This window comes from Alligator sinensis, unplaced genomic scaffold, assembly GCF_000455745.1.
Source record: "Alligator sinensis unplaced genomic scaffold, ASM45574v1 scaffold255_1, whole genome shotgun sequence".
In the NCBI taxonomy this organism is placed as follows: domain Eukaryota; kingdom Metazoa; phylum Chordata; order Crocodylia; family Alligatoridae; genus Alligator; species Alligator sinensis.
The window spans coordinates 818,017-844,380 of record NW_005842270.1 but is presented as its reverse complement, the minus strand read 5'-3'; the positions used below and the strand labels follow the sequence as shown (position 1 = coordinate 844,380).

The 26,364-nt window shown below is 57.4% G+C and overlaps 1 protein-coding gene across 8 annotated transcripts in view; it reads right to left on the bottom strand.

Moving 5' to 3' along the window:
• ANKRD11 (ankyrin repeat domain 11) overlaps positions 1-26,364 on the bottom strand; it is a 186,490-nt gene that overhangs the window by 18,578 nt on the left and 141,548 nt on the right. For 7 of the 8 annotated variants that reach the window (XM_025209151.1, XM_014521897.2, XM_025209149.1 and 4 more), the window contains one exon: positions 17,201-17,339. In XM_025209151.1, coding sequence (XP_025064936.1) covers positions 17,201-17,339 — 139 coding nt within the window. Of the gene's footprint in view, positions 1-17,200; positions 17,340-26,364 lie in introns of those variants that run through there. The other variant, XM_025209155.1, reaches the window with a different exon arrangement.

The window sequence follows — 26,364 nt, the reverse complement described above, 5'->3', positions numbered from 1 at the left end:
GCCGCAGGACGTGGCGCTCTCGTGTGACGGGGTCCTGCGTCACCCGCGGTCCTTTCCTCCAGGTAACAGTGGACTGCTAATCTCTCTCTCTGCAACGCCCTGCCTAAACTGCCGGCACGGATCGGCTCGCAGCGACCCCACTGGAACACGGGGAGGGACCTCGTGGGGCTGCTCCGTGTCCCTCCCACCCCAGCCTCGGTCTTCCAAAGCGTCCGCCTGCAGAAGACAACCCCCGGCTGGGACGCGCAAGGATGCAACCGTGGCCTGTGGCCAGTGCTTGATCCTGACCTAGGGGTCCGAGGTGCGTCCTGGCACTGCTCTCATCGAGGAGCAGGGTTTCCTGGCAGCACCAGTGAGAACTAGCCCCTGCCACCAATTCCACGATGAGCTATTTCCCTTCTGCCCCTGCAAAGAGGCAGCTCTCTGTAAGCAGCTTTCCAGTTCCCTCTGAGCAAGCAGGATCTTTCCTGAACCCTGGAAATTGCAGGCGCATCTAGTGACCGCCCTGCTTGTGCTCTGCCATGCTCGCTGTGCCCTCCATCGACCCGGCAGAGCGGCGCTCCCGGCACCCGAGACCCGGAGCGGGGCGCTGCACAGACCAGCACCAGCAATCAGCTCCCACAGAGACAACCTGCGGGCGATTCAAATACGCCGGCTCCGCAAAGGAAGAGCAAAGAACAAAGCATCGGAGGGGGAGCCGGACAACCCCGCGTTAAAATAACTAGATGAGCTAAGGCCGCGCGGCCTGCGGCACGGCCGGGCTCTGCGGAAACGTTCAAGACCTATATAAAGGGCCGTTTGTGGGAAGCGCAGATGAGACCCTCTCAGCTCGAAGGCAGATGCAGGTGACTGGTTCCCACAGCTGTATCCTCACATCATCTGCCCACAAATTCCACTTTGAATTCAGCTGGGGAGACGCTGCCTCAGAAATCTGGGCATTGGGAAAAAAAAATGCTTAGCTGCATCACGGCCTCGGAATAAAAATGTAAAGCCCCTGATGAATTGCCCGCAGCTTTGCCGGGTAAATAGAAGCTTCGTTATTTAACCGACCGCACGTGCTTCTCAAAGGGGCAGATTTTTTGCCTCCTACTTTGATGCACAAGAGAAAGCGAGGGGAGAACATCGCTCCAGCTGCGGAAATGTCTGTCATCACTCTTGCAGGCAGCGAGGGGTCGGCATGCCTTGGGATACCTGCACCCGCTGCGCTGGGCTCTGAGGGGTCTTCTAGCGTGGCGAGGCTGGCAGCGCCCCGTTCCACCAGGACAGCAAAGCCCTGGCATCTCTCCCTCAGCGCTTGGATCTGAATTGAACTCTCAGAAATTAATTTGAGCTTTACAGTGCTGACTTCCATCAGCCGACACGGCAAGCATCTCGGGATCAGGCTGTGGGAGATCTCTCTCCTGCTCAGCGGCCAAAAGCTTCACCCCCACCGCCCCACAGTGCACATTAAATACAAGTGGACCGGCGAAGCCACACGATGTGCGTGAAGAGGAGGCACGGGAGGCACTGGAGAGCCCCCGGGAAGGAAGGACCCTCACGCCATGCAGGAAACCTGCGCTCAAACCCACGGGCCGGGAAGGCTGGGATATCGCAGCATTGTGCCGGTGCTTCATGGGAGGACAGAGTTTGCAGCGGAGCTGCTGACGGACACACACGCGGTGCTATCGTCTCTCCATCCAATATTTTCCACGGCACGAAGCGCACGTCAGCTGAATGCATTATCAAGCAGCCAGCATTTGCTCAGGCAACTTTCCTGCCCCGACCTGCCCAGAGCACGCACGCTGCGGCGTTGCAGCTTCCGCAAAAGGTGCGAGACGCTGGGCGCGCACCGGCTCCCCGCGCAGAGCGCCCGCACCCTTCCCCTGCTCCCTGACGACCCCGGGGGCTCTCCTGTCCTGCTCCAAACTGCCCTGTGGCCTTCGTGGTACCAAGGGTGCCAGGCCAGACGGACGCGGCCACAGCTATCACTGGGTGTGAACTCAGGCCCGCAGCGCTGGGGAAAGGCGAATTCGAACCTGCCCGCCTTGCCCGGGCTGCCTCTGCACAGCTGCACGTGAGGCTTTGCCAGCTACACTCGCTTTTAAGGCAAGACCTTGCCAGTGTTATCTCACCCCCGTCAAAGGCAGGAGGTGGTTTCCTTCTGCCTGGGCCCTTCAGCTGACTTCTGTGGCTTTGCAATCTCGCTCTTCCATCGGCAGTCGCACCCTTCTCTCTCTTGCTGTGTGAAACCACCGCCCGAGCGACCGGGGGAACTGCCGGGCCAACTATGCAACGCCAGGAGAAAGTGCCAAAGTGACTCGGGAACGCAGCCTGCGCACGCTCTCGTCTGCCCTGGCCGGGAAGGGGGTTACGTGCAAAGAGAACCAGGTGAAGAAGGCGGGATGGTGTTAGTCCTTTAAATTAAAAAGTTCCCTCCCTGTAACTGAGCCATGCCTGCCTATCTTGGAGAAAAACATATGCCCCTTTTGCTAGCGGCCCTGGGAATCGCGGCTATCCTACCGCTGGGGCACTCGTCCATCATCTCGGTGTCAGCCACCCCCAATCAAGAACAAACTGGGATTCCCAGCACACCAGTATGAAACGGGTGAAGGGATCGCAGTCAGCGTGGCACTGAACTGCTCGCCCGCATTTACAAGACCAGGCTTGAGCACAAATGGCCCACTTCCTAACCGGCCTCCACTCAGGTGTTTGCTAACTACTGATGTCTCTGCATGGCTCATTCCACTCCTGTGCGGAGAAGACAGCCGCCCCACAGATGCAACACAGGGCCTCGCACTTTTTGTGGGGCTGGAGAACTAAGAGTAACCCACGTTACATAGCAGGATCCCCCTTCTCTCCCCAGGATAAAGCCGACTGCTGAACGGGAGGTGGGGAGGGATTCTGGAACCGGAGAGCAGCGCAAGGCCCGAGCGGTTTTTAGTTGATAAATGATGCATATAACGACTTCGGGGGGTGTTTTTGGCGCTGCATGTACAAGGTGCCAGGGATGCCCTGGAAACTGCTACGGTTCAAATGAAGATGCAAACAGCCACTAAGAAACGGCAGCTCCGGCCTTTCACCCCGCCCTGCGAACAGCTGGCAGTGACAAACCAACACACATCATGCCCAGTCTTGCTGGATTGCAGCGCCCAGCGCAATGGGAACAAAGAAACCGATATGCCAATCTAGAAGGCTACCGGCATCCCAGGCTGCGTTGGGAGGAGCGCTGCCAGCAGATCGAGGGCAGCGATTCTTCCCCTCTATTCGGCACTGGGGAGGCCACGTCTGGAGTCCTGTGTCCAGTTTTGGGCCCAGCTGGGCACACAACAACACATGCCCTCTCATTCCTGGCACACGGATGACACATGCCACTCCAGAGATGCTCCGGTTTGAACATGCATGCCTAATGCAATGCTGCACCCAGGGCCTGGCACATCCAACACCCATGCATGAGGCATGCAGCCCCCACTCTGATCTTTTTGGGGTGGCACAGCTTAGACAAAAAGCTGCAGGAAAGCGGAGGGGGTTTGGGCGCCTGGACTCTCCATCCCACTATCGCTCCCTGATGGCGCACGCTGCCTCGGCACGGAGCCGCGCAGCCACTGCCGGCCGGCAGCTCCCGGCTCTCTCCTGCTCCTTGAGAGTGGCCAGGGAGATCAGAGAGGTTTCAAACACCAGTCGGTTTTCCAGCCCCTGAGAAGTTCAGAGCCTCCACGTTGGAGACGGCGCTCTTCCCGAGATGCTTCTGCAACAGCCTCGTCACGCTGATCCGGGGCGTCTAGAAAACGTCTCTAGATCCTAGAAACTCAGGACCTGCCGAACTAGAAGAGACCAAAAGATCTCATCCTTGGGGCTGGGCAAAGCTGGAGGCCTCCAAGGAAGGCACAGGACCGTCATCTGTGCAATGCCCCCTTGAATCCAGCTGCCAGATTATGACCTGACTATCAGGGCACGCTATCCTCGCTGTCCGGGGCTGCAGACACCATCACTGCCTTCCCGGTACAGCTCAAGAGCTACATTTTGCATCTGCTTTTGATGGCTCGTACCCTTGATCCTCCCCTGTGGGCGCAGCGTCTGCAGGCTGGTGACACACTCTAAGTTGGGAAGATTTCCTTATGGCAATTATAAGTTTGTTGCTTATGTCCTTGCCCCCTCGGTGCTGGCAAAGCCACAGGACACTGCCTGGACCTCTCTACTGCCCGCCTTGTTCTGATCCCCTCTGCAAAAGAGTCTCCCTCGCATCATCTCTCTCCTATGGGAAAGCACACCCCGCGTGCACCCACACGTCTCACCCTCACCAGGACCTCCATATTCCTGCCGTGTCTTTGGAGCAGATGAGAAGATGACTGCTGGGCAGGATTGCAGGTGTGGCTCTACCTCGATCTGTAACGGGGGCGGCAATACTTGGCCAGCCGCTGGCTGGATTCAGTTTTGCTTTTCCATGAAAAAGCTCCATTTTGGTCTGGGCAGATTCACTACGTCCAGGATGCATGAAGCACAAAGCACCCCTTGGCTGATCAGAGCCCCATGTAGCCCAACAGCAGCACATGTCAGAGGGGGGAAACATCTGACCTGCCACGGTGGCCTGGGGGCCAAGAAGCAACTGCCTCTGCAAAACCTGGCGTGTGCAGCGAGTAAGCACAGCCTTTGCACGCTGCCTGTATCGTGGTGCCATCATGTTGCCCGCCTGCCTGGTCTGGTGCTTTGCTTTCTGCAAGTGTTGTCAGACAGCCTTCCCCTCCTGCTATTCAAACTCCCATTAGACACCGTGAGTGCAGCCCCCGATCCCTGCAGCACGGGACTAAGTGCTTTGCGAGCACACGGCATTAAACACGCGGTGATACTCGGCCCCTGAGCTTGGGTGAAGGGTGCTCGCACGCTGCATGGCTCCTTTTGCAAACACGCTTCTCACCACCATGCATGAGAACAGGGCATTGCATCTCTCAGCCACTCGCTGGAGGCAAAGCATCTGCGTGGGCTTCACCAAGACACGCGCCGCGAGCCCTCCGTGCTTCAGAAATGGCTGCTCCTTGCCCCTTCCCCCAAGTGGATCAGACGCCAACGGGTCCTGCCTGTTACAAACAGACAAAGCAAAGGCAGGGGCCAAGGGGGAACCCGGGCGCTGTGCTGGGAGGAGTGCCAGAGCCGGGGCTGAACTCAGATCACTGGGAAGCAGAGGGTTTCTCCGTGCCTTAAAATACTTGAAAAGTAAATGGAACGAATGTGCTTACCTGGAGGAAACGGTCTGACCTACATAGCGCCAGCAGGCAGGCTGCTAAGCAGCTTCTCCCACCTGGGACCAACGTGCCACCGGGCTGCACATCCCTGTCACTCAGGTGCCCTCCCAAGGGCCCGTGCTCTCCAAGGGGCAGAGGACCGGCTGCACCTCCGCTAAGGGCAGACCGCAGGCCCCAAGACTGCACTGGAAAGTCCTCCTCTAGACTCCTCAAGCCCCCTTCCACCCGGGAACATCAGTGCCAGGACCCCCCCCAGGGCTTGCCAACCCAAAATGCTTTCCTGATGACGGGAAAGCGGTCACACCCCTTTGGTACCAGGCCTGATTTTGGTGCCAGGGGCAAAGCCAAGCCCTATAAGAAGGAGACCGAGCCGTTTTGTGCGTGCGTGCGTGCGCTGCGAGGGCTGTATCCTCCGAACGGGAACACTGTCATTAATCCTGCCTGGCTGGCTCGGGGCTGTCAGAGCGAGCCTGCAATTTGCAAAGAGGCTTGCAAAGTTTGACTGAGAAATGCTAAACTCTCCCTGATTCTGCTTGGCAGAAACAGCCTCCTCCACAGAGCACTTAACGGCGGGAACATGTGATCGGCGGGATAAAAATAAACCCTGAAGTGACTGCCGAGCTCCTGCTTTCAGCTGCTGCAGTGAGACAGGCAGCGTGATGGGAGCTGCGGCACTTGGGCGTGCTGGGCTCACGTTCCTCCCGCAGGAACCATTTTGGGGTGAAGACACGGGGCTGGGAGTGGCGAGAGAGCCCGGGCTGTCCCAGGGGGACTGCCACTCTCTTGCTTCAAAACTCACAGGGGAAAACCTCTTCATTTCTCTGGATCCAGTTGTAGGAGGAGGACTCCCCACCCTCCACCTTCCCCCAGCAGGCCTCTTGCCCCAGGGAAGAAACCAGTGCCGCTATGCCCTCCGTGACCAGCCGCCCGCACGTCAGATGCTGCAGCACAGAGGTTGCCTGGTCTTTTCGAAGCACTGGGGGAAGCAGGTCACAAGTTGCATTTCCTGTACTGGTTGCACAAGGGGGTGGGTTGCCTCTGCCAGGCTCAATGTTGCTCCGGTTTCGAAAGCAAGGACAGGAGCCCCAGGCACCGGCGGAGTTGCAGCGCTGAGCAGACTAGGGGCCGGGGGGAGTAAAATACCCCAGGGTGGCATCCACTGCAGGCAGGAGGAGATGCCACGGCATAAACAGCCGCGTGCTATCTCAAGCAGTGGCTCCAAATGGGGGTGCCCTGAGATCCTGGCCAGGTACCACACGATGCTAGCACTGCTCCGTGCACACGTGATTCACGAGATAAACCCGGAGATAGGAATCCAAAAGCACTCCCACCTGTCGGGAATCTTTCTTAGTGCTTTGCAACAGAAGAATTGCTCTAGTCTTCTGTAATCCAAAAAAAAAAGAGTGAAGACAAAGAGCTGGCATTTTCCGAAGGGAGCCTGGAGTCTAAAAGAGGAGAATATGGCTTAGACCATCACTCCCACCATTGCGGCAGCCCCCATCGCTGCCGTCGTGCTTACATTGAATCAATCCGGCTGCTGCGCCCAATGGAGAGGAGTGCGCCAGGGAGCAAAGCCCCCCAAAGTCTAACAAGAGATCTGGGAGGCCTGTGCCCTAAAGCCAGTCAGATGGACTTTCCCCGGCCTGCTGGTCCGACACGCATGTTTCTGAGAGCCTGAGTGCCCACGCGAGAGCAACCCTTGCGGTGCTCCTTGAGCACCGCCGCCTCCCCGTGCCAGGCCGACGGAAAGTGCCAGCGCACGAGCCGCCTCCAGCCAGCACCTCGCTGCTCTGCGCCGCCCAAAGCTACTGAAAAACAGCACGCGGCACACGTCAGGGTCTCTCCCCAGGCATCTCCCCTCGCCCCCTGCTTCCCAGCCCAGCATTTAGCCCATCTGCTGCTGCCCAGAACGGCTCTGGCAGACTCAACCGAGTGCAAAAGCAAGACCCGGAGGTGGCCTGAAACCAAATCTGTCAACAGGAAGGAGAGAGGCGGGGGAAGAGAGAGCTGATCAGAACTGCTGCCGGATGTGGCGCCCGCCTCCCGCTCTCCGGCTTCCAGCCCCGACTCAAAGCAAGGAAGTCGGCTGCGAAGAGAGTTTGGCTCAGCCTAGCAAGAGCCTGAGCCGCAGACAAAGGCTCTGGATCCCGTGCCCGGCGAGACACGACGGTGATGCAACAGTTTTAGTTCAGGGCTCCGGACACTGGAAAACTTGACTCACGTTCGACGTATTCCCTTTCACCAGCCCTGAGCCGGCTCGCTGCGAACGCGGCCCCCGGGCTCTGCCGGCCGCTTCCCTCGCGGCCCTTGCTGCAAAGGCCTCCATCCCTGGAAGAAATGCTCTGTTATAACTCCTCCTAGCGAAGGTGGGGAAATCAAATCCAGAGCAAGACCCACGCTCGGGCGCTGCTGTGTCTGTACACGGAGCGGGAGGGCTGCCAGGCCCTTAAAAAGGGACTAGCAAACTCACGGACGACTGATCCATCAGCTGCTGCACTCAACAGCCAGGGATGTCTCCTCTGGCATCTCTCAACTCATGATGCTGGATGTCAGGGGGCAGATCACTCTAGATATGCCCAGGCCGATGCCCTCCCTCTAAAGTATCCTCTCCTGCCACTGTTGGAGACGGGCCTCGTTGCTGCACCGAGGGAAACGTGGGCCCGGGCCCAGCAGGAGAACTATAAACCTCCCTTAATCCAAGAGCCGATCGCTCGGGACAACTAAAAAGAAAGCAGAGATGAGTGACGGCCACTGGTTTATAACAAGGGAGGGCACCGATGGCCACAGGTTTCCAAGCGGGGGCACTGAGCAGAGCACGCTGGCCAGCACCCACTGCCCTCCAAACGGCGCCTGTGGCCGCTGCCCAGTGAAACCGCCCAGAGATGCCAGCGAAGAAGTGGCAGGAAAACAGCCCTGCAGTCGCCCGAATCCCCCCAGCCAGAGCCTCCTTCCTGGTCTGATAGATGGACGGCTGGGCCAGAGCCAGGAGTTGATACTGGGCTAGTCGGACCACACGTGGCATGGCTTATGTCCTCACTTACACGCTTCCCTTAGCGAGACGGGGCTTGCAGAAGAGGGAAGTTAGAGCTCTGTCCTCTCGGAGGCTCCGGCACTAACATCCTGTTGCCCAACACGAGCTCGGTGCCGTGCACGTTTCAGCGGGCTCAGCGGGTACAAGCAGGCGAGCGCAGAAGCAGAGGCAGGCGTTGGCGCTGACAGCCCTCGTGCTCATCACGAAGCCGTGATCCACGGCGAAGCGGCACGCGGACCACATGCAAGCCCCCGCTGCTGACAGAGGAGATGGCATTTCACTGACTAACCCTGCCAGCCTCCGTGCAGCGCAGCGTCGGTCGCCAAACCCCACCTCCAGCTACCTCTGTCTGCTGCTTGCTCAAACCTCCTCTGAACCTGCAAACAACACCTCCCGCTTCTCGTGCTGCTGTTCAAGCCAAGGACTGTGCTCTCCTGGCGTGGGCATTTCACACGTGCCGCCCTGCAGAGGCCGGAAGAAGAGCCCGGGGCCTGGCCCTGCAGCTTGATGCCAGCACAGCTGGGAAATTTGTTCTGCATTTCTTCAGCGCGACCACAAAGAGGAAACTGGGAGCTGCTGTGAAAGGCGAGAGCGTGACAGCGTGGCCAGGAGACCGAGGGATGTGCCCGTGTACCCACAGATGGGGCGTGGGCCCAGGTTGTGCAGCGGGCACATGCATACATGTGTGCACACACGTTAATTGGGAGGACAAACCCCGGGCTGCGGGAAGCCTGTCAGTAGCTATCCAGAGGTCCCGCGGCACATGCTGCTTCATGTGGAGGCATTCAGGACTCAGCTGTCGGCTCGGCTCTGCCTACAGGCTCAGCACAATACGGGTTGAGCCACGGGCCTGAGCCGAGACAGGAGGGAGGGAGTGATGTGGGGGGAGAAGGCGGCTCCTCTACGGACCTCTGGAAGGCAGGTCCCGAGAGGCCTGGTGGCCAGGGGACGCGGGGGCTCCGATACCGGGCAGCGGAGCAGCCTGGCACAACCCCAGGAGCACACGCGCATGGGAGGGGGAGCCCCGAGGCCGAATCCTGCACACACCCAACTTCTCAGCCTAGGGACAAGCCAGGCCACCCCCAGACGGGAGCAGAGAAAGCGGCACCAGCTCGAGGTAGCTCGGACAGCCCGGGGCCGGCATACAAAGCCGATGCACGCGTGGAAGAGCAGGAGAGCGCGCTCAGAGCGGGCTGGGGGAGCAGACCAGCAGGGTAATGATCACGGTAGCACCAGCGATGCAGCAAACCGTAAGGCCGGAGAAGGGGCAGCAGGAGGAGCGAGGGCTGGAAGCCAGAGACATGCGGTCGCTGTGAAAGCATGCGTGGGGCAGGGGCCGAGCGAGCAGGAGGGGCCAGGAGCAGGGCCCAGAGGCAGCAGCTGGACTGCGGTGAAGGGGATTTTACGCCCAAGCTGCAGAGCCAGCCGTGCAAAAGGATTACGGGGCGCGGAGCTGGACACCGGGCCGCTCGGCCGTGCGCGCTCACGCCACAAAGGGAGCGGCGGGAGGAAACGCGGCGGGGTCTGCTCCAGCCGGCGGCACAGAGGCCTCCCCCTCACCTAGTAAGGCCTAGGTTGAAACTGTGCCGCCCAGAAGCGGAGCACGGGGCCACGCAACATGCAACACGCCAGGCCTGGGCTGTCCGTCTGCTGGTCCCCCGAGCTGCTGGAAGGGGCCTTCGACCCGCCGCTTCCAAGGCAGGCGACGTCCGAGAGCTGCTGAGATTCGAGCACGTGGATGAGGAGAAATGGGGAGTTGTGGGGGGACTGGGAGGAAACTCAGCATGATAGCCAGCCCTGCAAACCCCTGCCCAGAGCAGTCTGAAACCCTGGCACTAACTTAATGCCAAAGCCGCTGTTGATGGGTGCTTCTGGCAACCCTGTCCCCTCCTGGCCAGCAAGCCAGCTTGGGAGTTTCTAAGGGCAAAGCAAGCAATGACGCTTGCCAGTCCAACCGTGCTGTGCTGCCATTACAGCCCTGGCACCGGCATCCGCGCCGCTTGCTAGGTGAGCGCTGCTCCTGGATGATGTGAAGCCAAAGGACCGGCAGGAGGCAGGCAAACAAAGGCCCGATACAGCGCGGCCCGTCCGAGGCGCCCAGCTGCAGGCGTCGGGCCAGAGCCGGGAGCCGAGGCACGCGCACGCCGCGGCCGCGCGCACAGATGCGCCCCTGACTCAGCCAGCGAGCTGCTTCTCACGGGTTCCCGCGCCAGCTTAGCAACTGGTGACTCACGAGCCCGTTCCCAGGTCAGGCCGCTCCGAACGCCGGCAGCTCGTTAGGCAAACCGGCGCTGCACGTATTCCAAGGGAGGGGAGGAAAGGGAGCGCGGGACTTTGGGTCAGCTGGTCTCTCCAGCATCGTTAACCCAGTAATTAGCGCTGAGGATCCTGCTTGAGGATTAGCACAAACGAAGCTGCAAAAACTGCACGACCGTCTCCCCGGCTGACTCTCCTTCCCTTACGCTGGGAACGGCTCGCGGGAGGCAATCTCTCAGGCTAGCTGGGACCTGGCTCTGCAATCAGGCACACCTCACACACCGACATCCGTGAGACTCTGCCCCGGGTCTTTTACCGCGGCGGTAACCCTGGCCTGGAAACCCCGTCACGGAGGGCCTCGAAGTCCTGGGCAGGGGAGCAGAGATTAGGGGCGGCCGTGTTCACGGCTGCTGGGAGGTAACATGGCTAACAGGATGACAAGCTCTGGTCGTCTCCCTGCTCGGCAAGCAGACCTCAAACGCCTGAACCCTGCCGGTAGGATGCAGCGCTCCGGAGCAAGGACCGCTTCACTCCTTGTGCGTGTCGCACGTGGAGCACAGCGGGGTGGCCCCGATCCTGCCTAACACGAGGCTGCTCCTGTGGTAACAGCTACCACAAGCGATGCCCTGCTCATGTGGACCCATTCACGGCAGCCCTGCTAAGGCTTGCCACCGTCCCGGTCAGCCAGCACGCAGGCAGCGTCCCCCATTCCAGCTCTGCTGCGCTCGCAGGGGAGGAAGTGGCCTAGGACGCATGCCAGCATGTTGGTTAATTCGCATGCCCTTCTCCCCCGCGTCCAGCCCACGCAGAGTGGGCAAAGCAGTGACGGGCGGTGTTGGAGACGGCAAATGGACTGGGTTGGAAATAGGGAAAAAAGAGAAAGAGGTTTGAAAGGCAGCAGCAGATCCTGCTCTGTCATTAGCTGCTGCTGCTAGACTGACAGGTGAAGAGGCAGGCTAATGATCAATTCAGGATTGATGGGGCCAAGGGCAGCAGTTTTCACATTACCACACACTGGCTCTCAATTACTCTCGGCCGGCTGACGATTCCTGTGTGGGATTCTCCCGTCCTTCCCTTCCCAAGCGGCTGCAAAGTGCTGCTCTGCAGTAGCTCCTACATGCCACCCTCCTCCAAGCTGGCTGGACCGGGCCAGGATGCGTGCGATGGCCCCTGCCTGCCTCGGGGGAGCGGGGCCAGCTGGTTTGCTTGTGAAGCTTTCCGAGCCCCCAGGAAGGGGAGATCTGCATTACTGCAGGGCTTTTGCAAACCCTGATCCCCCCTCAAAAGGCCTTTCAGGGCAGCTTTTCAATGCACGAAGCATTTTGTGGTGTGGGAACGTGGCTGGCGCCGAGACGTGACAAGAGGTTAGTCAATAATTATTTCCGACAGATAAGCAGCGTTATCGTAAAACCAAAGAGATGCTTAGCAGGCATAAGCGCAGGGCGTCTGCACGCCACCCTGTCCCCGGGTTTTTAGCTTGGACTTGGTTACCTAGCTCCAGATGGCACGTACGAACAGGGCTAAGCAAACCAGGCTCAACCTTCGCATGGCCTGGCTTGCAGCACGAGGCAGTATGAAAGCTTTGCTCCTCCAGCGTCTGAGCCAGACAGAAGGGGAGGAGGAGTGAAACTCAAAAAGGGTTGGCATGAAGTCCATCGCCAGCCCCAAAAGAGCCAACAAAATGTCAGACCTAGATAAAATGCGCCGGGAAATGCAAGGGGTCCCCCCTCCTCGACCCAGTATAATCCCACCTTGGTGGAAGCTCAGACGAAGAATGGTTTATGGCTGCAAAATCAAAACACCCTGAGATGGCCAATTCTGGTCCAGACATGGGTGGTGCATTCCAGCCCAGATTGCTCCTGCCGGCTGGAACGAAACCAGAGCCTTCTGGAGGTTTTATTAAAACGTACCCACTGCCGACTCAGGATCTGAAAACCGCCGCGACACCTTCCAGCGGCCAAAGCCGCGCGCTTAAGCGCAACAGTAAAACCTCCGAGCTGAAGTCAAGCTGTTTTCAACATGACCCAGGTGCAGGAGTTTTGCCTCCTGGACTGCACGCTCCAGCACTCGACCTCGAGCAGCAGCACGCCGCCCGGTATGCAGCGCTGCCGGAGAGGGGCCAAAGCAAGTTGCCAGCGAAGCCCTGCGCTTGTTGGCACAGCGGGCACAGGCAGGGGGATGGAAAGCGCAGAATCGGCGCCCCGGGAGTCTGGTGCCTTTGAGTCAGCTCCGTGACTCAGCGAGCAGCTTGCTGTAAAACCACACAGGAGACATGGCCCGGAGGAACCCAGCCAAGAATTTTTGTTTCTGTGAGTCTCGATTGCTGCCTGCCCTTTCCCACCGAGGTGGTTTCACCTTCTGCCAGTCCTGCTATGCTCCTGCCCCCACCCCTCTTTCCGGCCGCCTCCGAGCCCCTCTTGCAAGCATTTGTAAATTGGCAAACATGCCTGGAAAACTCCACGCTTCGATCTCAGCATATGGAGACGGTGCTAAGGAAGCGCCTGCCTCTCCTGCAGCAGCGGGGCAAGGGGCAGCTTCGTTCTCTTGCCCTGGCACGGTTGTACCACGCTGCCTCGAACGTGGCACCCGGCACGGCACACAGGTTGCAGGCAGCGCTGGGCCGTGAAGGCTTGAACCCAAGCTGGGGGAGAGCAGGGAAGCGGGGGCAAGATGCAGGCTTCAGGCGTACGTTTGATCTAAATGTGGTGGGGGGGAAGCTAACTTCACTGCACATGTCGGGGGCTGCCCCATGAATGAAACCAGCCCCGGCTCCGCTCTCAGCACGGCGGGGTGACGCCGGGCAGGACCCTGCTCTGGAGCATCAGCCTGCCATCCGACTGACTGGCAGCACCCACAAGCAGTTTGTCACCTACCTGTTGCCCAGGCTCAGGGCTAATTACACTCTTTTTTCCCTAAACAGTGTGCGCGCCTGGATAACAACCACCCAGGGCCCCAGGACTCTGGCTCTGGGGGTCACTTTGAAGCAGATAAACTTTGCCAAGTTAACACTGGTCCTAGTGTCCCACCACCGTCTGTTGTACGACAGTGCGCGCGAGTAAGATCTTCCACTACCTGTGCCAAGAACGTGCAAGTCGGCCAACAAGCCCCGCTGTGTGGCACTTGGGAGTGCACACAGGAACGTCCTGCCAGGGTGGGGCATGAGCTGGAAAATAAGGCAGATGAGGAACAAAACAGCCTGCTTGCTGCCTTCCTGAAGGCAAGCATTATAGGCTTGGACTCAGAGAAGGGCGGGCTGCCTCTGCAACACCCCCTGTACAGCGATTCGGGACCAGCGCAGACGCCCGCCCAGCCCACACACTCCCCCTGCCTGGGATAGCAGCTGGAAAGGGCTATACAGGGAGCAAGTGGTCGGCAAGTCGAGATGGAGCAGGGGAAAGAGCTGGGACCTTTGGGCCACCACCGAGAGAAAACAGACAGGGGAAAAGAGCAGAACAGGCCTTCACCGAGCCCTACAAGGACCAAAACACCTGCCCCGGCCAGCCTGTGCAGCCACGCAAGGCCAAGCCAACACCGCGAGCACGGGGACAACCCCGCACCCTGCTGCCGGACCCCACGCAGGCAGCTCGCCTTCCCCTTCAGTTCAGAAGTGGGAAGAGAGACGGGAACAAAAAGCGGCGGGCACCGCGCTCGCTCACACGTGCTCGCCAGAGCCAGCCTGCAAGGTCTCCCCCAGGCGCACCGAGCTCAGGCAGTGCAGCCCAGAGCGAGGAGGATGCAGCCAGGGACATGTTCCTGTTGGATCTGTTCATGGGAACGCTGCCCTGTGCCAGCAGGAGGGAACGCCGCTTGTCCTAATTCCCAGCTCTCAGATTTCGGCCTAAATGTCAAACAGCAGTTAAGAAACACACTGACGTCCGCATGGTCCCAAGTGCCCTGGACGGCGCTCCGAGGAGCAGGGCTGCCTTACAGAAACGAACCCAGGGCCCCCGGCCTCGTTAGCTCCGAGGGGCAACCCCAGGCCTCGCAAGAGCTGCAATCAAACCTGGGAAAAGGCCTTCTTTCCTCCCGCCGCTCAGCGGAGCAGCAGAAGGAGAGGGAGCCCCGCGCTTGGAGACAACAGTCTCTCTTTCAGTAGCTTGCCGGCCATGACCGCAAGCATGTAAGTGCAGTGATTCTCAACCGGGCCCCGTGAGATCCTTTTATGGGGCCTCGGGGGCTGTGCAATATTAGCGCTGTTGGGTGTGCAAACACCTACACCACATTCCCAAGAGAAACCCAGAGATTTCAGACAGGAGTCCCTTGCATCAAAGCCGTTCTGCCCGGTCGTGGGCCTCCTGGGTTGGCTGCAGCAGAAGACTTGCTCTAGTATTTTTCTGTAGTCCAGAAACGTGTGAAAGCTAAGAGCTGGCATTTTTTCCTGCCCAAGCGCAGCGGGGCTGGACCCGATGATCTTGTGATGTCCCTTGCAGCCCCCAATATCTATGGACCTATTTTCCAAGGAGGGCCTTGAGTCTACGGAGGCCGAGACCCACGGGTGCAGTACAACCCTAGGCACTGGTTTGGGAAAGCATGTTAAATGGGTGCCTTTGCGTGCGTACATGTAAATGGAGGCAAGCTGAAAGCCGGGCTGCCAAAACCAAGCCGCGGCTCAACGACATGCTTTAGCCTGTGACTCCCATGACAGGAGAGGGGCTGGCAGGGAAACGAGCCCGGCGATTCTCTGAGCAATCAAGCATCACGAGAGGCAGCAGCCTTGCCCGCAGCGCGCCCCGCACCTGAGCTCCCAGCCCCCTCCGGAGCGAGACCCGCTCGCTTCCTGCCTGCAGCCTCACTCGGCTGGGTGGTTAGACGCTCACCCACACCCTTCCCGCGTTTCGAGATTACTGGGTGGCATTTAAAGGCACCCTTGCAAGGCTAAATTACCATCTTCCAGCCCCTGATGGATGCAGCTGCAAGGGTACCGCTTTGATGTCTGCGTGTCAGCGCCAGCTCTGCACAGCCCCGACGACTAAAGGTAAGAGACTGCTACAAACGAGCGTGACATTTTAATGATCTTGAAATCGCTTACAAGGGACTTCTCGCTCTTTCTTTCTCCCCACATTTGGTGCTGGCGGGGTGGGGGGGAAGTGTGTGTTACCAGGTGGCAGTGACGGTTCTCAACCTCCTTCCCGCGCTGGCTCTGGCCACCTCCCAGGTGCTGGTCGGAGACTCTGGCTCGCTCAAGTGAGGCCGAGCCCTGGAGCACTATGAATAATCCGACAGTCACCCAGGCAAATCCTACCCCGACCCCAAACGGCCTGCTCTGAAAATGAGTCAGGACCACAACTTGAGCATCGTCACGCCGCCTGCTCCCTAACAAGGCATGGACTGCCCTTCCTTGCTGCAATGTACTATGACCTCAGTGATCTACCGGCTTACTCATCTGTGCACCAAGAATGCAAAAATAAATGACGATTCATACCTAGATCTGGCAATCAGCACGGGCTACAATTAACACCCTGAAACTCTCCCTGGATGCAGAGGTTCAGCTACGAAAGACTTGGCTATTCAGCACAAACGAGCAAGCCGAGCCTGATGGCTCAGCCAGTGAAACCAGCTGCCGCCCAACATGCTCGGACGATGACCTGCCAACTTGCAAACCAAACAAGATCAGCCCACAGCTGTGCACGCCAAAGGTGCCACGGGCTGTGACCGGTCACAACGAACTCTGACCTTGGTACCTAACTCAGGAAAAGCAATAAATGCCCCATATCCCGCTGCAGGGACAAGGAGCCACGTCCTCCATGGACGTGCCTGGAATCCCTCGGTTCTGCCGTTGGGTTACAACCGAGGCAGCAGGTGAATGGACACGGATGATGGAAACGTCTCCAGGCATCCGTGCCAGAACACACCTAAGGTGGAAGCAGCTCAAACAGTGGGGGTTTCATCACTTCCAAGGGGTCCCGCAGGTCAGAGCTCTCCATCAAGAACATTTCCCAATTCATTCCCCAACTGGTTTCACCCTATTATTAACTCGGCATTGAGCCAGGGACCGTCTTCAGCCGATCGCTGGCAGACTTGCCTCTCCCAGACGCTTTACCTTTGTAACGAAATCACGCAGGGCTAGCTCTTGCTCTCCATTTTTGCTGTGCTTCCTTGATCTCCTGCACAGATTGCAGGGTTTCTGACACTCAAAACAGCCAGTACTACGCAATACTTCAAGGGCAGATTCCCCAGCACTGTACGAGATGGAGCAGTCACGGACTGGATCTCTTTTGCTGCACCAAAAACTACACTGGCTTTGCTGTCTGCGCACAGCAAGGCCCTGCATCAAAAGCAGTAAAGCCAGCGTGTGCCACACTGCAGCAGGTTCACTATCCAGACACGCATACACACTAAGGTAAGGTTTTTTAGGAAACCTCCTATCTAGCAAGTTCTGACTCTGAGGCTCAGTGCTTCTTCCTCACCAGCTGAAGTCTCAGTTGATGAATTGGATTAGCTAAAAGCTGAACAGGAAGGATCGCCACGCAGCCGGAGAACACGTCTCTTGATAAGCCCATTTGTGTTCGACTCAATCAAGCTCATCACCAACCGTAATGCACGGCACTCCGTACATAACGCTGTGCAACGCTACCCCCCGTGTTCAACCGCCTCTACCTCTGTGGCTTCAAACACCACCGCACGGCCACTGTTTCAACCAGCTGCTCTCCCAGATCTGAGCCCGTGGGTCAGTGGTTGGGTGCGTATAGTCCCTTACCTGTATCTGAGTCTTTTTGATCTCCATTTGTTCCAACAGTGAAAGGCAACTTCCGTTTGGTAGCTCTCTCTTTCACCTCTTTGCCGCCATCACTCCGGTCCAACTTTGGAGTCTTGGTTAGAGAAACTTTATCTTTATCCTGCAAAGGAAAGGGAAAAGATTCACATGAGGCTCTCCTGGGGCATCTGCTTACATGAAAAAGGCTGCCATCTCCCTCCCTCCCCGCACCTGTACCCCAGTCCAGGTTCCTATAGCTTTCAGGGTCACCCACAGAAAACCAGATTCTCTCCTGAGAGGTTTTCCTTCCATTGCACCAGCTCAAACAGGCTTCTTTTCAGATCGTGCCGCTGATGCAGCTGCTGGGAGAGTATGAACTTGAGGTTTCTGCAGGCTGCTTTACAGGGGTACCCATGCAGCGCGCTGGGTAGCTGGGAAGGTATCAGGTACAGTCTGGGTCTCTCTGCAAACCTGTGATGCTTGGAGCCACCCTCCCCAAACTCCTCAGTGCCATGCTTTCTGGGCAGAGCAAAGGGGCTAGCAGAGAGTCGCTCTCCCCAGGGCTGAGCTGCCAGCCGTGGGAGCATTCAGAGCCCGCAGAGTGAAGCGCGGAGCCTGAGAAGCCCCTCCAGCTTCGCTCCCACTCCGCCATCCTGCAGGGCAGCACCTGGTGCCACTGTCAGCCCGTCCGCCCAGAAATAATCTGTTTACATCTCTTAATTAAGAGAGAGCAACGCTGAACCGAAGACAAACCACAGGCAGAGCAGGGTCAGGGCAGGCTGCGCAGGGAGTGCACGCGCTCTCCTCTCGCGCGGGAGCACAGCTTGGCCATTTTGCCTGCAGAGTCCAGCGACCTCCTGAGCAAGGAGCACAAGGGGGGCTGCGGGAGCACAGCGCTGCGGGGCAGCTCAGCAGCTCGCTCACTGTCACACGGGGTTATCGAATTAGCACTTTCTGTTGCGGGGATGGAGCACCGTGGTGAGAGATGAGCGAGAGAGAAACAGGAAGTGCCAGGACCAAGCTGGGGGTTTTGGGGGAGTTTTCTTGCAAAACTCCCAGGTGGCTTTTAGGGTTCCCTGGTTCTGAGCACAAAGCACACTTGGGGGGGAAGGTGTGTGCACGCAGCGTTGCGGGGCGGTGGGGAAGCGCGGTCTCGCTGGGAAACAAAAAGGAGCTTGCAATCCCTCGTCCTCCGCTGCGAGCCGAGGGCTTTTCCTCGAGGTGTGCACGGCTGGTTCCCAGCGCAAGCCTGGAGAATATTCTGGCAGGTGATAAGCCTGCTGTAGTTCCCGACTGTCTACGGGATCTGCCCTGCAGCCAAACACACGGAAATGGTTCATGGTGTATGCAGCAACATCAAAAATCAGGCTGCCAAGTCCCAGCCAGCCCGCTCTGCCGTCACTCGGGCCTGTTTTCTCCACCCCGCGCTACTTCAGAGCCCGTACCCGAGCCCGTGGCCCTCAACGACTGCAGGGGCAGGCAAGCAGAGAGAAGGCGACCGGAGGGAGGTTTATTTCAGAACTCCTCTGGGTGGTGAACGAGACGAATATCCCTTTCGTCACTGAAACCTAAGCAAGGAGATGATGGCCGGTGGAGCCCACAGCTGACCCCTCTGCCTCCCAAGCACAGGCTCGGGAAAGTCAGCGCGAGTGCGAGTTCAGACACCGGAGCCCCTCTCTGGGTCTGGCCTGAAGCGTTCGGCGCCAGTCTGAGGCTGCCAGCGGGACTCACCGCATGCAGAAGACCCTCGAGTTTTTAACATCCCTGGGTAAATGACCTCTCCTCTTTTGGAAACGCAGCGTCCCAAGTTTAGTGCTGCAAAAGCAGAGCCAAAACGGACACTTTCTCAACACAACTCTGATTTCAAGACCTCAGCAAAAGCTACACCCTAAACTTCTGCTTTGCTTGACTTTTAAAAACATACCCAAATCATACAGCCTTGCTATGGCACGGCAAACAACCCCAGCCACCAGACCGAACAGAAATCCCCTTGGCCCGAAACACACTGTCTGCATCAGACAGGCAAGACCCTGGCAGGTGCCTCATGGTGCCAGCAGTCATGAGACCGTGTCGTCACCGCGTGTACCCTGGTCCTTCCTCTTCCCGCGTGTCTATCTGGTGCCGGCTCCGCACGCAGATTACTCTGTTTGCCTGTTTCAGGAGCTATTGCTGGTGAACAGGGCTGGTATTAAAGCTCAGGCCCCGTGATATATGTTCCAACCACAATATTGAGATCTTACAAAATGGATTCAAAAGCCAAGGATTTTTTTTTTTTTTTTTTTTTTTAATTAAGCTCTGTGAACCGTGGCTAACAGCTCTACAGCAGGATCTCCGCCGTAGCGCAGACCGCCTCTGCTTTTGTGGTTGGATGGAGCCAGTAACAAATATCCAGAGAAGGAGCGCTATTACTTAACATTTGGAACTAGAAAAAGGAGCGCCTTGTTGGAGATAAGGAATAGAGAGCTTTCCCTCGTCGCTGGAGCTAGCCGGGTGCCAGAACAAATCCAGAACAGCCAAAATAAACACGCTGCCATTCTGTTTAAAAGCTCAGCAGTAAAATCCTTTTGTCTTATTTTCTGACTTGCAAATAAAAATAGCTTGCAACGAGGAATTATGCCGCTTCTTGTGCCAGGCACCGTTCTGAACAGATCAGGAGCATGACAAGGTCGGGGACAGGTATTAGCTTACATCTGCGAGCCGGAGAGACAGAGGAATACTATTACCCCGCAGCCAGGGGTGAGTGGGGAGCACCGGCACGCAGCCGGAGAGACGAGATTATTCCTGAGTCAATTAGAGCTGACAATCAGAACTTGCAGAGAGCCACTCGAGCAGGGTGGTTTGCTTTTCCCCCTCCAGAGACGGCACCGTTAATGCGGCACCTCGAATACTAGCAAAGCAGCGATACCGCAGGCTAACGCAGCGCCTTCTCTATGCGGAGGCCATCTCAGCGGGATCACCGGCGGACGTTCACCTGCAGACTCAACGTAGGAGCAATTCTCCTCCTGCTCCATCACAGCCGCTCTGAACTGAAACACCCTCACTCCTCCCCGGGGAACAACGGGACCGGGGAAGCCGCCGGGCACGCTTCTCTCCACCGGCAGCTCGCTCCTGAAGGCACCGGCCTGCGTATTATTACTCCATGTCACAAGCCAACGAACTAAATGCCATCTTTTCTTGTAGCTGAAATCTCCTGTATGCAGGGCCTCCAGACAGCCGGCATCGTGGCACAGCAAGAGGGCTGCGTCTGCAAGAGCGTTCAAGAAACACCCGTCAGAGCTGACATGTCTGAAATGACATCTTTACTGTTCGAGCCTTGGCCACTGCAGCTTTCATGCTCCCAGCTCTCTGCCCGTGGGCACGGAAGTGCAGATTCAGCTTTGCAAAAGGACTGTAAAGGATGCATTTCTTTCTGAGTTACCGGCCAGGACCCGGTTACAGCCCCGGCACAACGTGTCAGGGTTTCTGAGACACTGAGCACTTGTGCAGAAGACACCCGAGCTCCACGCCAAAGAGCTCCAGAATGCAACGTCCACGACAAGGACTCGATTGTGTGCGACACAAAAGTGCAACTGCTTATTTGTCTGCAACCCCAGACCAGATTTCAGCTTGAGAAGGCCCAAGATGCTCTTTGTGTTGCTTGGAGAGCACTCTTCCTCCTCGGGAACTGGATTTGCAAACACAGGCTGGCAGTGTTGCTGGGCTCGAATCATCCTGGGAAAGCTTGTGGCCCTCGTGTTAGTTGAAACTAATAACCATTTTAAATCGGGACTCTGAAAAACAAATTTCACACTTGTGTTTTCAAAGAAAGGCATGGCGAGTTAATCTGTAAATGACTCTCCTTGTGGAAAAGGATCGGGACAGCCCCTATCCATAATTGGTGCTCCAAGGCAGTCAATAATTCCCCTGTTACAAATTAACACAGCATATCAATCGTAGCAGAGAACAAAAGGCAAGAGCCCGAAGTCACCCACTGTCGCAAGGAGCCGCAGCCAGAAAGGTATCAGATATTAATAAGCTGCCGCCTGACAAGCACGTAGGCACTCGTAGCACTTCATACGCTCTGAGCCACGAGGAACCTTTTACTGGATCATAAGCCTATGGCAATTGCTGCAGTAAGGCTGCTAGTAAAGATTTACCGTAGGGGTAACTAGCTGCAACAGCTACTGATGAAAACGCTGTCCGCCTCCCACCCTGGGGCAGCGCGGAGATCCAGCCGTGATGAGAAGGCATGCCCTTCCTTTTATAGCAAACCAAGCCACGTTTCTTTTCAGGGCACGCAACCTTCCCTCTACTCCGAAGATCTGTAACGGGCAGTAAAGAAGTTCACCTGAAATTGCTTGGGCTCTCTGCAATGACTTGGCCCCTACAGGCATCATAAAGCGGAGGTGTGACGGCAGAGCACAGGTGACCCAGGAGGGAAGGGAGAGCAGAGCAGAGATCTGCAACGACCATCGGTCACATCGGTCTGCACCGTCCTCCATGCTGGGGGAGTCTGCATCATTTGACACTTCCGAAATTTAGGCTTGAGCAAGGGAGAAATAATCTCTAGCTCTTCAGGACCTGCGAAAGCATGTGCCATGCGTACACCGAGGCACAGCGATGCAGCCTTCCGGCAGGGAGGAGTCGGCAACCTCTTGGCCTGGGCTGTACCGTCGAACGGACAGCCCCCTGCTCCCTCCTCCCCAGCACCACCGCTTGGCCACGGACCCGGGCACGAGCCCGCGTTGAACTGCTGAGACCTCCGCTCTGGCTGCACGAAGAACGTAGTTTCACTTGACTGTTGAAAAAACTGACCCACATTCCCAACTCTTATGCAAAGCTCTGCACTTCCAGGTGATGGAAATCCCCAAAGCCCTTTGGTCTGCAAACTGGGTTGAAAGCATTTCACGTTGCAACACCGAGGAAAAAGTCCGCAGGGATGGAATGAAAACAAAATGAAGCCCTGGGAAAGCAAAGCATGCCTAAAATGGCCAAGCGGCCGAGAGATTTCCTTCCGAAAACCCCGCGATGGAACCACGGCTCCTGCACAATCAAAGGCAGATTCCTTGATGATGGGAGTTGAGCGACTGGGATTATGGCAGGGCCTCGGGACCCCATCTAATTGGGGTCCCCATGGTTTCCGAGAGCTGCTCAGGACAGAGGCCACCTCTAACCGTCTGAATGGAGCGGGCACAATGGGCGGGAGCATGGAAGGATTACGGATGGGGAACCAAGCAGCAGACACTGGGCAGCTGGTCCAAGGTCACCGCAAGAGCGTTCTGGCAGAAAGCACCCCCTAATCTAAAACCCACCACCAAAGTGCAGGTGGAGAGCAGGGCGGCAAGTGTTTGCCAGCCTGCTGCAGCTCCGGTGGTCAGATAAAACCTTCAAGAGCATATCGGCGGTGTGGAGCTGAAGTCCGAGCCTTTCATGCCTTGGGAACTCAGGACCCTGAGCCTCATGAAAAGCAACCAGGATTTCACCCCTGGAAGGTCAAGCATTGAAATTCTAAGTCTGAAAGCGTCACCCTGGTTAGCTTCACGCTTCTCGGATGCTCATCTCTTCGGCGCTGTTGTGCCTTTCCCCTGTGGCTGTGTCACAGGGACCTTTCCTCCATCTCAGCTGATGGCTGAGCGAGACCCTTCAAAGCCTGTCCCCGCAGCTACTGTGAGTGCCCAGGACCCCCCACAACCCAAGTGCGGTCACAGCCCCCATGGCCCGTGGAAAAGAGACTGTGGGGCTTAAGCCCTCGGCCCACCGCAGACGACAAAGGGTGACGCATTGCACCGCTGGGGTTACATGTCAGCCTCTGAAGCGCACAGAGATGGAGTAAAACATAAAAGAACGAAGCCGCTTTGCAGACAGCGTAACGGCATCGACGAGCACAACACGCACTGGGCACACTTTGCACCCGGTGCCAGGCTTGGAAAGGCCTTTCCCAGTCACACTGACCTGCCTCAACAGGGGCTGAGCTCCCCTGCCCCCATGTTCGGGAAGATGCTAGCACTCCCTCTACCAGGTGCCTGGCACCCGTGGCCGGGCACTGCAACAGTGCCCGTGTCCACATGCCCAGGAGGAGGTGGAGAGTGACGCGCAGCAGTTCCTGGAGCGCACGTTCAGTTTGCTCCACGCAGCAAAGCCGCACTAGCCACAAGCATGTTGAAAGCTGGGGCCAAGCATGGCTTTCCCTTGCACCCAGAGCGTGCGCCAGCCCTCTGGACCATGCCATTACCCCCTCCAAAAAGTTCTCTCTCGCGGTTTCTAACAGCGTTTATAATGAGGCTGGATCCACTTAAAACACGCTACGATTCAGACTGCAGTGGTACTTGGCAATGTTTTCAGCCGCGGACGTGTTTGCCGGTGCGGAGGGATAAGGACCTGTTCCCAGAACGGCGCTCTGCAGAGGCGCACGTGCATGCAGCTTGCATACTTTTATACAAGCTCTTAGGGCTGAACTCAACCTGAAGCAGCTTCTCCAGAGGCTGATTCATCCCCGAGTCTTCTGAAGAGGCTATGAATGTTTCCCCCTTCGCCTCTGCAGAATAGCACGTGCAGCGCTCACATCAGACCCACGCTCCCTTACCATGCTCCTCTTCCTGGCTAGCCTCAGAGGAAAATGCTCCTTATAGCCAAGAAGCAATAAGAGACACCCTGGTTGAAGCCCCTCACCACCTAGACAGAGGCCTGTTTTCCCCCCTGGGATGAGAAGCTAGTAAAACCTCGGCACTGCAGGACACCGAGGGCTGAGAAACTGGTAGGAGCTCACTACCCACTTCTCAACTAATGCACAGCCGAAGGGGAAGAGCCTGGAGCCTGCTTCCACCAGCAACAGCCCCCTACGAGAAGGAGAGGTGTCCGGATTCCCTCCAAGCACTGAGCCCCAAGCTTGCAGGATGAATGCTCCCAGATATGCAACCGAATCCCCCATACGCTCTAGCTACGTGCCTCCAAGCCTAGCCGTTTCAGAGCTGTTAGTTGAATGTCAACACAACCGCCCATGTTAAGGTCACGCGAAGGAGAAAACATGTTCAGTGCTGAAGTCATTTGCCATGTGAACGCTTTGTTAGATCGAGCGCGCAGCACATCCCTCCATGAGACTTGGCCTGGCCTGAGCAGACCCCGCGTTGCAAAGCCCAGTGGAGAAACCTCTATGCCCCTTAGCCACCCTGCTGCGGGCACGGCACTGAAGGAGCTGCAGGCTAAGCACTGACAACTGCAAGATGAATTAAAAGCTGCATCCTGCCCGCCAGGCAGAGACCACTGTCCTCGCTCCCAGCATCCTACAATTAACCAGAAAGGGCTGCTTGGCGACGTGCTCTCCTTTGCCCAATTACCCTGAGTTTCATCTCAGTCCCTAGCGGCCACGAGTCTGGAAACTCCTTCCCAGGTGGAGAGGGCTGGGATTAAACAAGCAGAGAGAACACACTCCCCGTCTCCACTACGCTATGCTAGCCTCTAAGGTCGGCGCTGGGAACTTGTGGTGGGTCAGCAAAAAATGATTCATGCCCTAGTTATTACGCTGAAGAAAACAAACTGGAGCTCCCAGCGTTCTGCGCCTAATATCCACCCCCGTCAAGCAAACCCTATCCTCTGGGTGACCCAAATGCAGCCTTTTCTTTAAACTCCCATGAGCAGGAGCAATAAAATGAAGGTCACAGAATCATAGAAACACGGGGCTTGAAGGGACCTCTTACGGGTCACGGAGTCCAACCCCCATCCAGACCATCCTTGTCTAACCTGTTACTAAAAGATAGTGGGCACATCTTCAGCTGCAACTAATGCTATTTGGCGTTACTGCACAGTAAATTTACTACCTGCATGTGCACAGACTGCACAGCAGACTAATATACTGCGCAGGAAGCGCTTGCACGTGTAGACGGTGACGCTTTACTCCGCAGTAGATTCACAGATTGTAAGGGGCTGGAAGGGACCTTGCAAGATCATCGGGTCCAGCCCCCCCTGCACTAGGCAAGAAAGACAACGGGGGTCAAGACACCAGATTAGTCTAGTGTGCAGTAAAGCGCCTCATGTAGACACGGCCGGCCAGCGTTGTCACAAAACCACAAGACAGAACACCCAATATGAGGACAACCGACTGCGTCCTTCCCTCTTCGAGGCACCCGCTCCGCAAGCAGCTCGATCCCAGCACTGACAACACCCCAGCTGTATTTTCTAGTGCAATCAACACCGCCGGGTTTCAACCTCGTTTGCGAGGGAGCAGCCAGGGTGAACGGTGGTGCCTTCGCCGGGTACCCTACCACTCCGCCTGGCAGCTGCTCCTCCGTATTCAACGCTGCCGTTCCCAGCTCCTGCACTCTTCCCAGAAGCACCATGCTGTGTCCTAGCAACGTGCTCTGCTCCGCGTGGGAGCAGCGATGCACTTCTCAGCCTGCCCCTGAAAACAGATTCAAACGTGTGCGAGCGCAGGACCAATGCTCCCAAACCCCTTTGATTTCTGACTCCTACCTAAGATGACCTAACGAGCTCCCTGTTCTGCCTTTCTTCTCTTGCTCCTGCAGGTGAGACGAAGCCGCCGTCCCTACAGCCTTTGTGAGCAGTCTGGTCCCTGCAACCGCTCAACACGCACAAAGCCCCAGGGTGTGTCGTCGAGCATAGAGAGGCCGGCAGAGACAGGCTGTGCCAGCAACAAAAGGTACCCGGAGAACCCAGCTGCCAGTGTCATCCAGGCATCCGGAGCCAGGAGCGAAGCTGGCAGAGGCAGCAGCTCCACGGTCCTGCAAGACTGCAGAACATCTGCAGCCGGGACTGGGCAAGGATGCTGCTCTTGGTGCAGCGCGCCAGCCTCACCCTGGGGCCCCCGTTACACCGTGCAGTGGGAAACAGAGCGCTGCCCTGGCAGGGCTCAGACGTTATGCTAACGAGCATGGTCTAGAGAGATGAAATAGCATCGGTGCTGCAGTTACTCGGGGAGGGAGCACAGCTGGGAAAAGAGCAAGCTGCTCTGAGGAACGTATCGGCACCCTGTCGGGGGAATCCAGGGCAGGGGAAGGACCCAGGGAGGAAGGAAGTGGGGACAGCGAAGAGCAGAGGTGGATGGGAGAACGAGGGGGTGGTGTCTTCATTGCTAGTGAAGCTTGGATTACAATTTCCAGCCCTGGAAAGAGGAAGTCCAGAGGGCTCCAAAGACAGGACGAGCTAAGGCAAAGTGGATCAAATGGGGGAAGGAA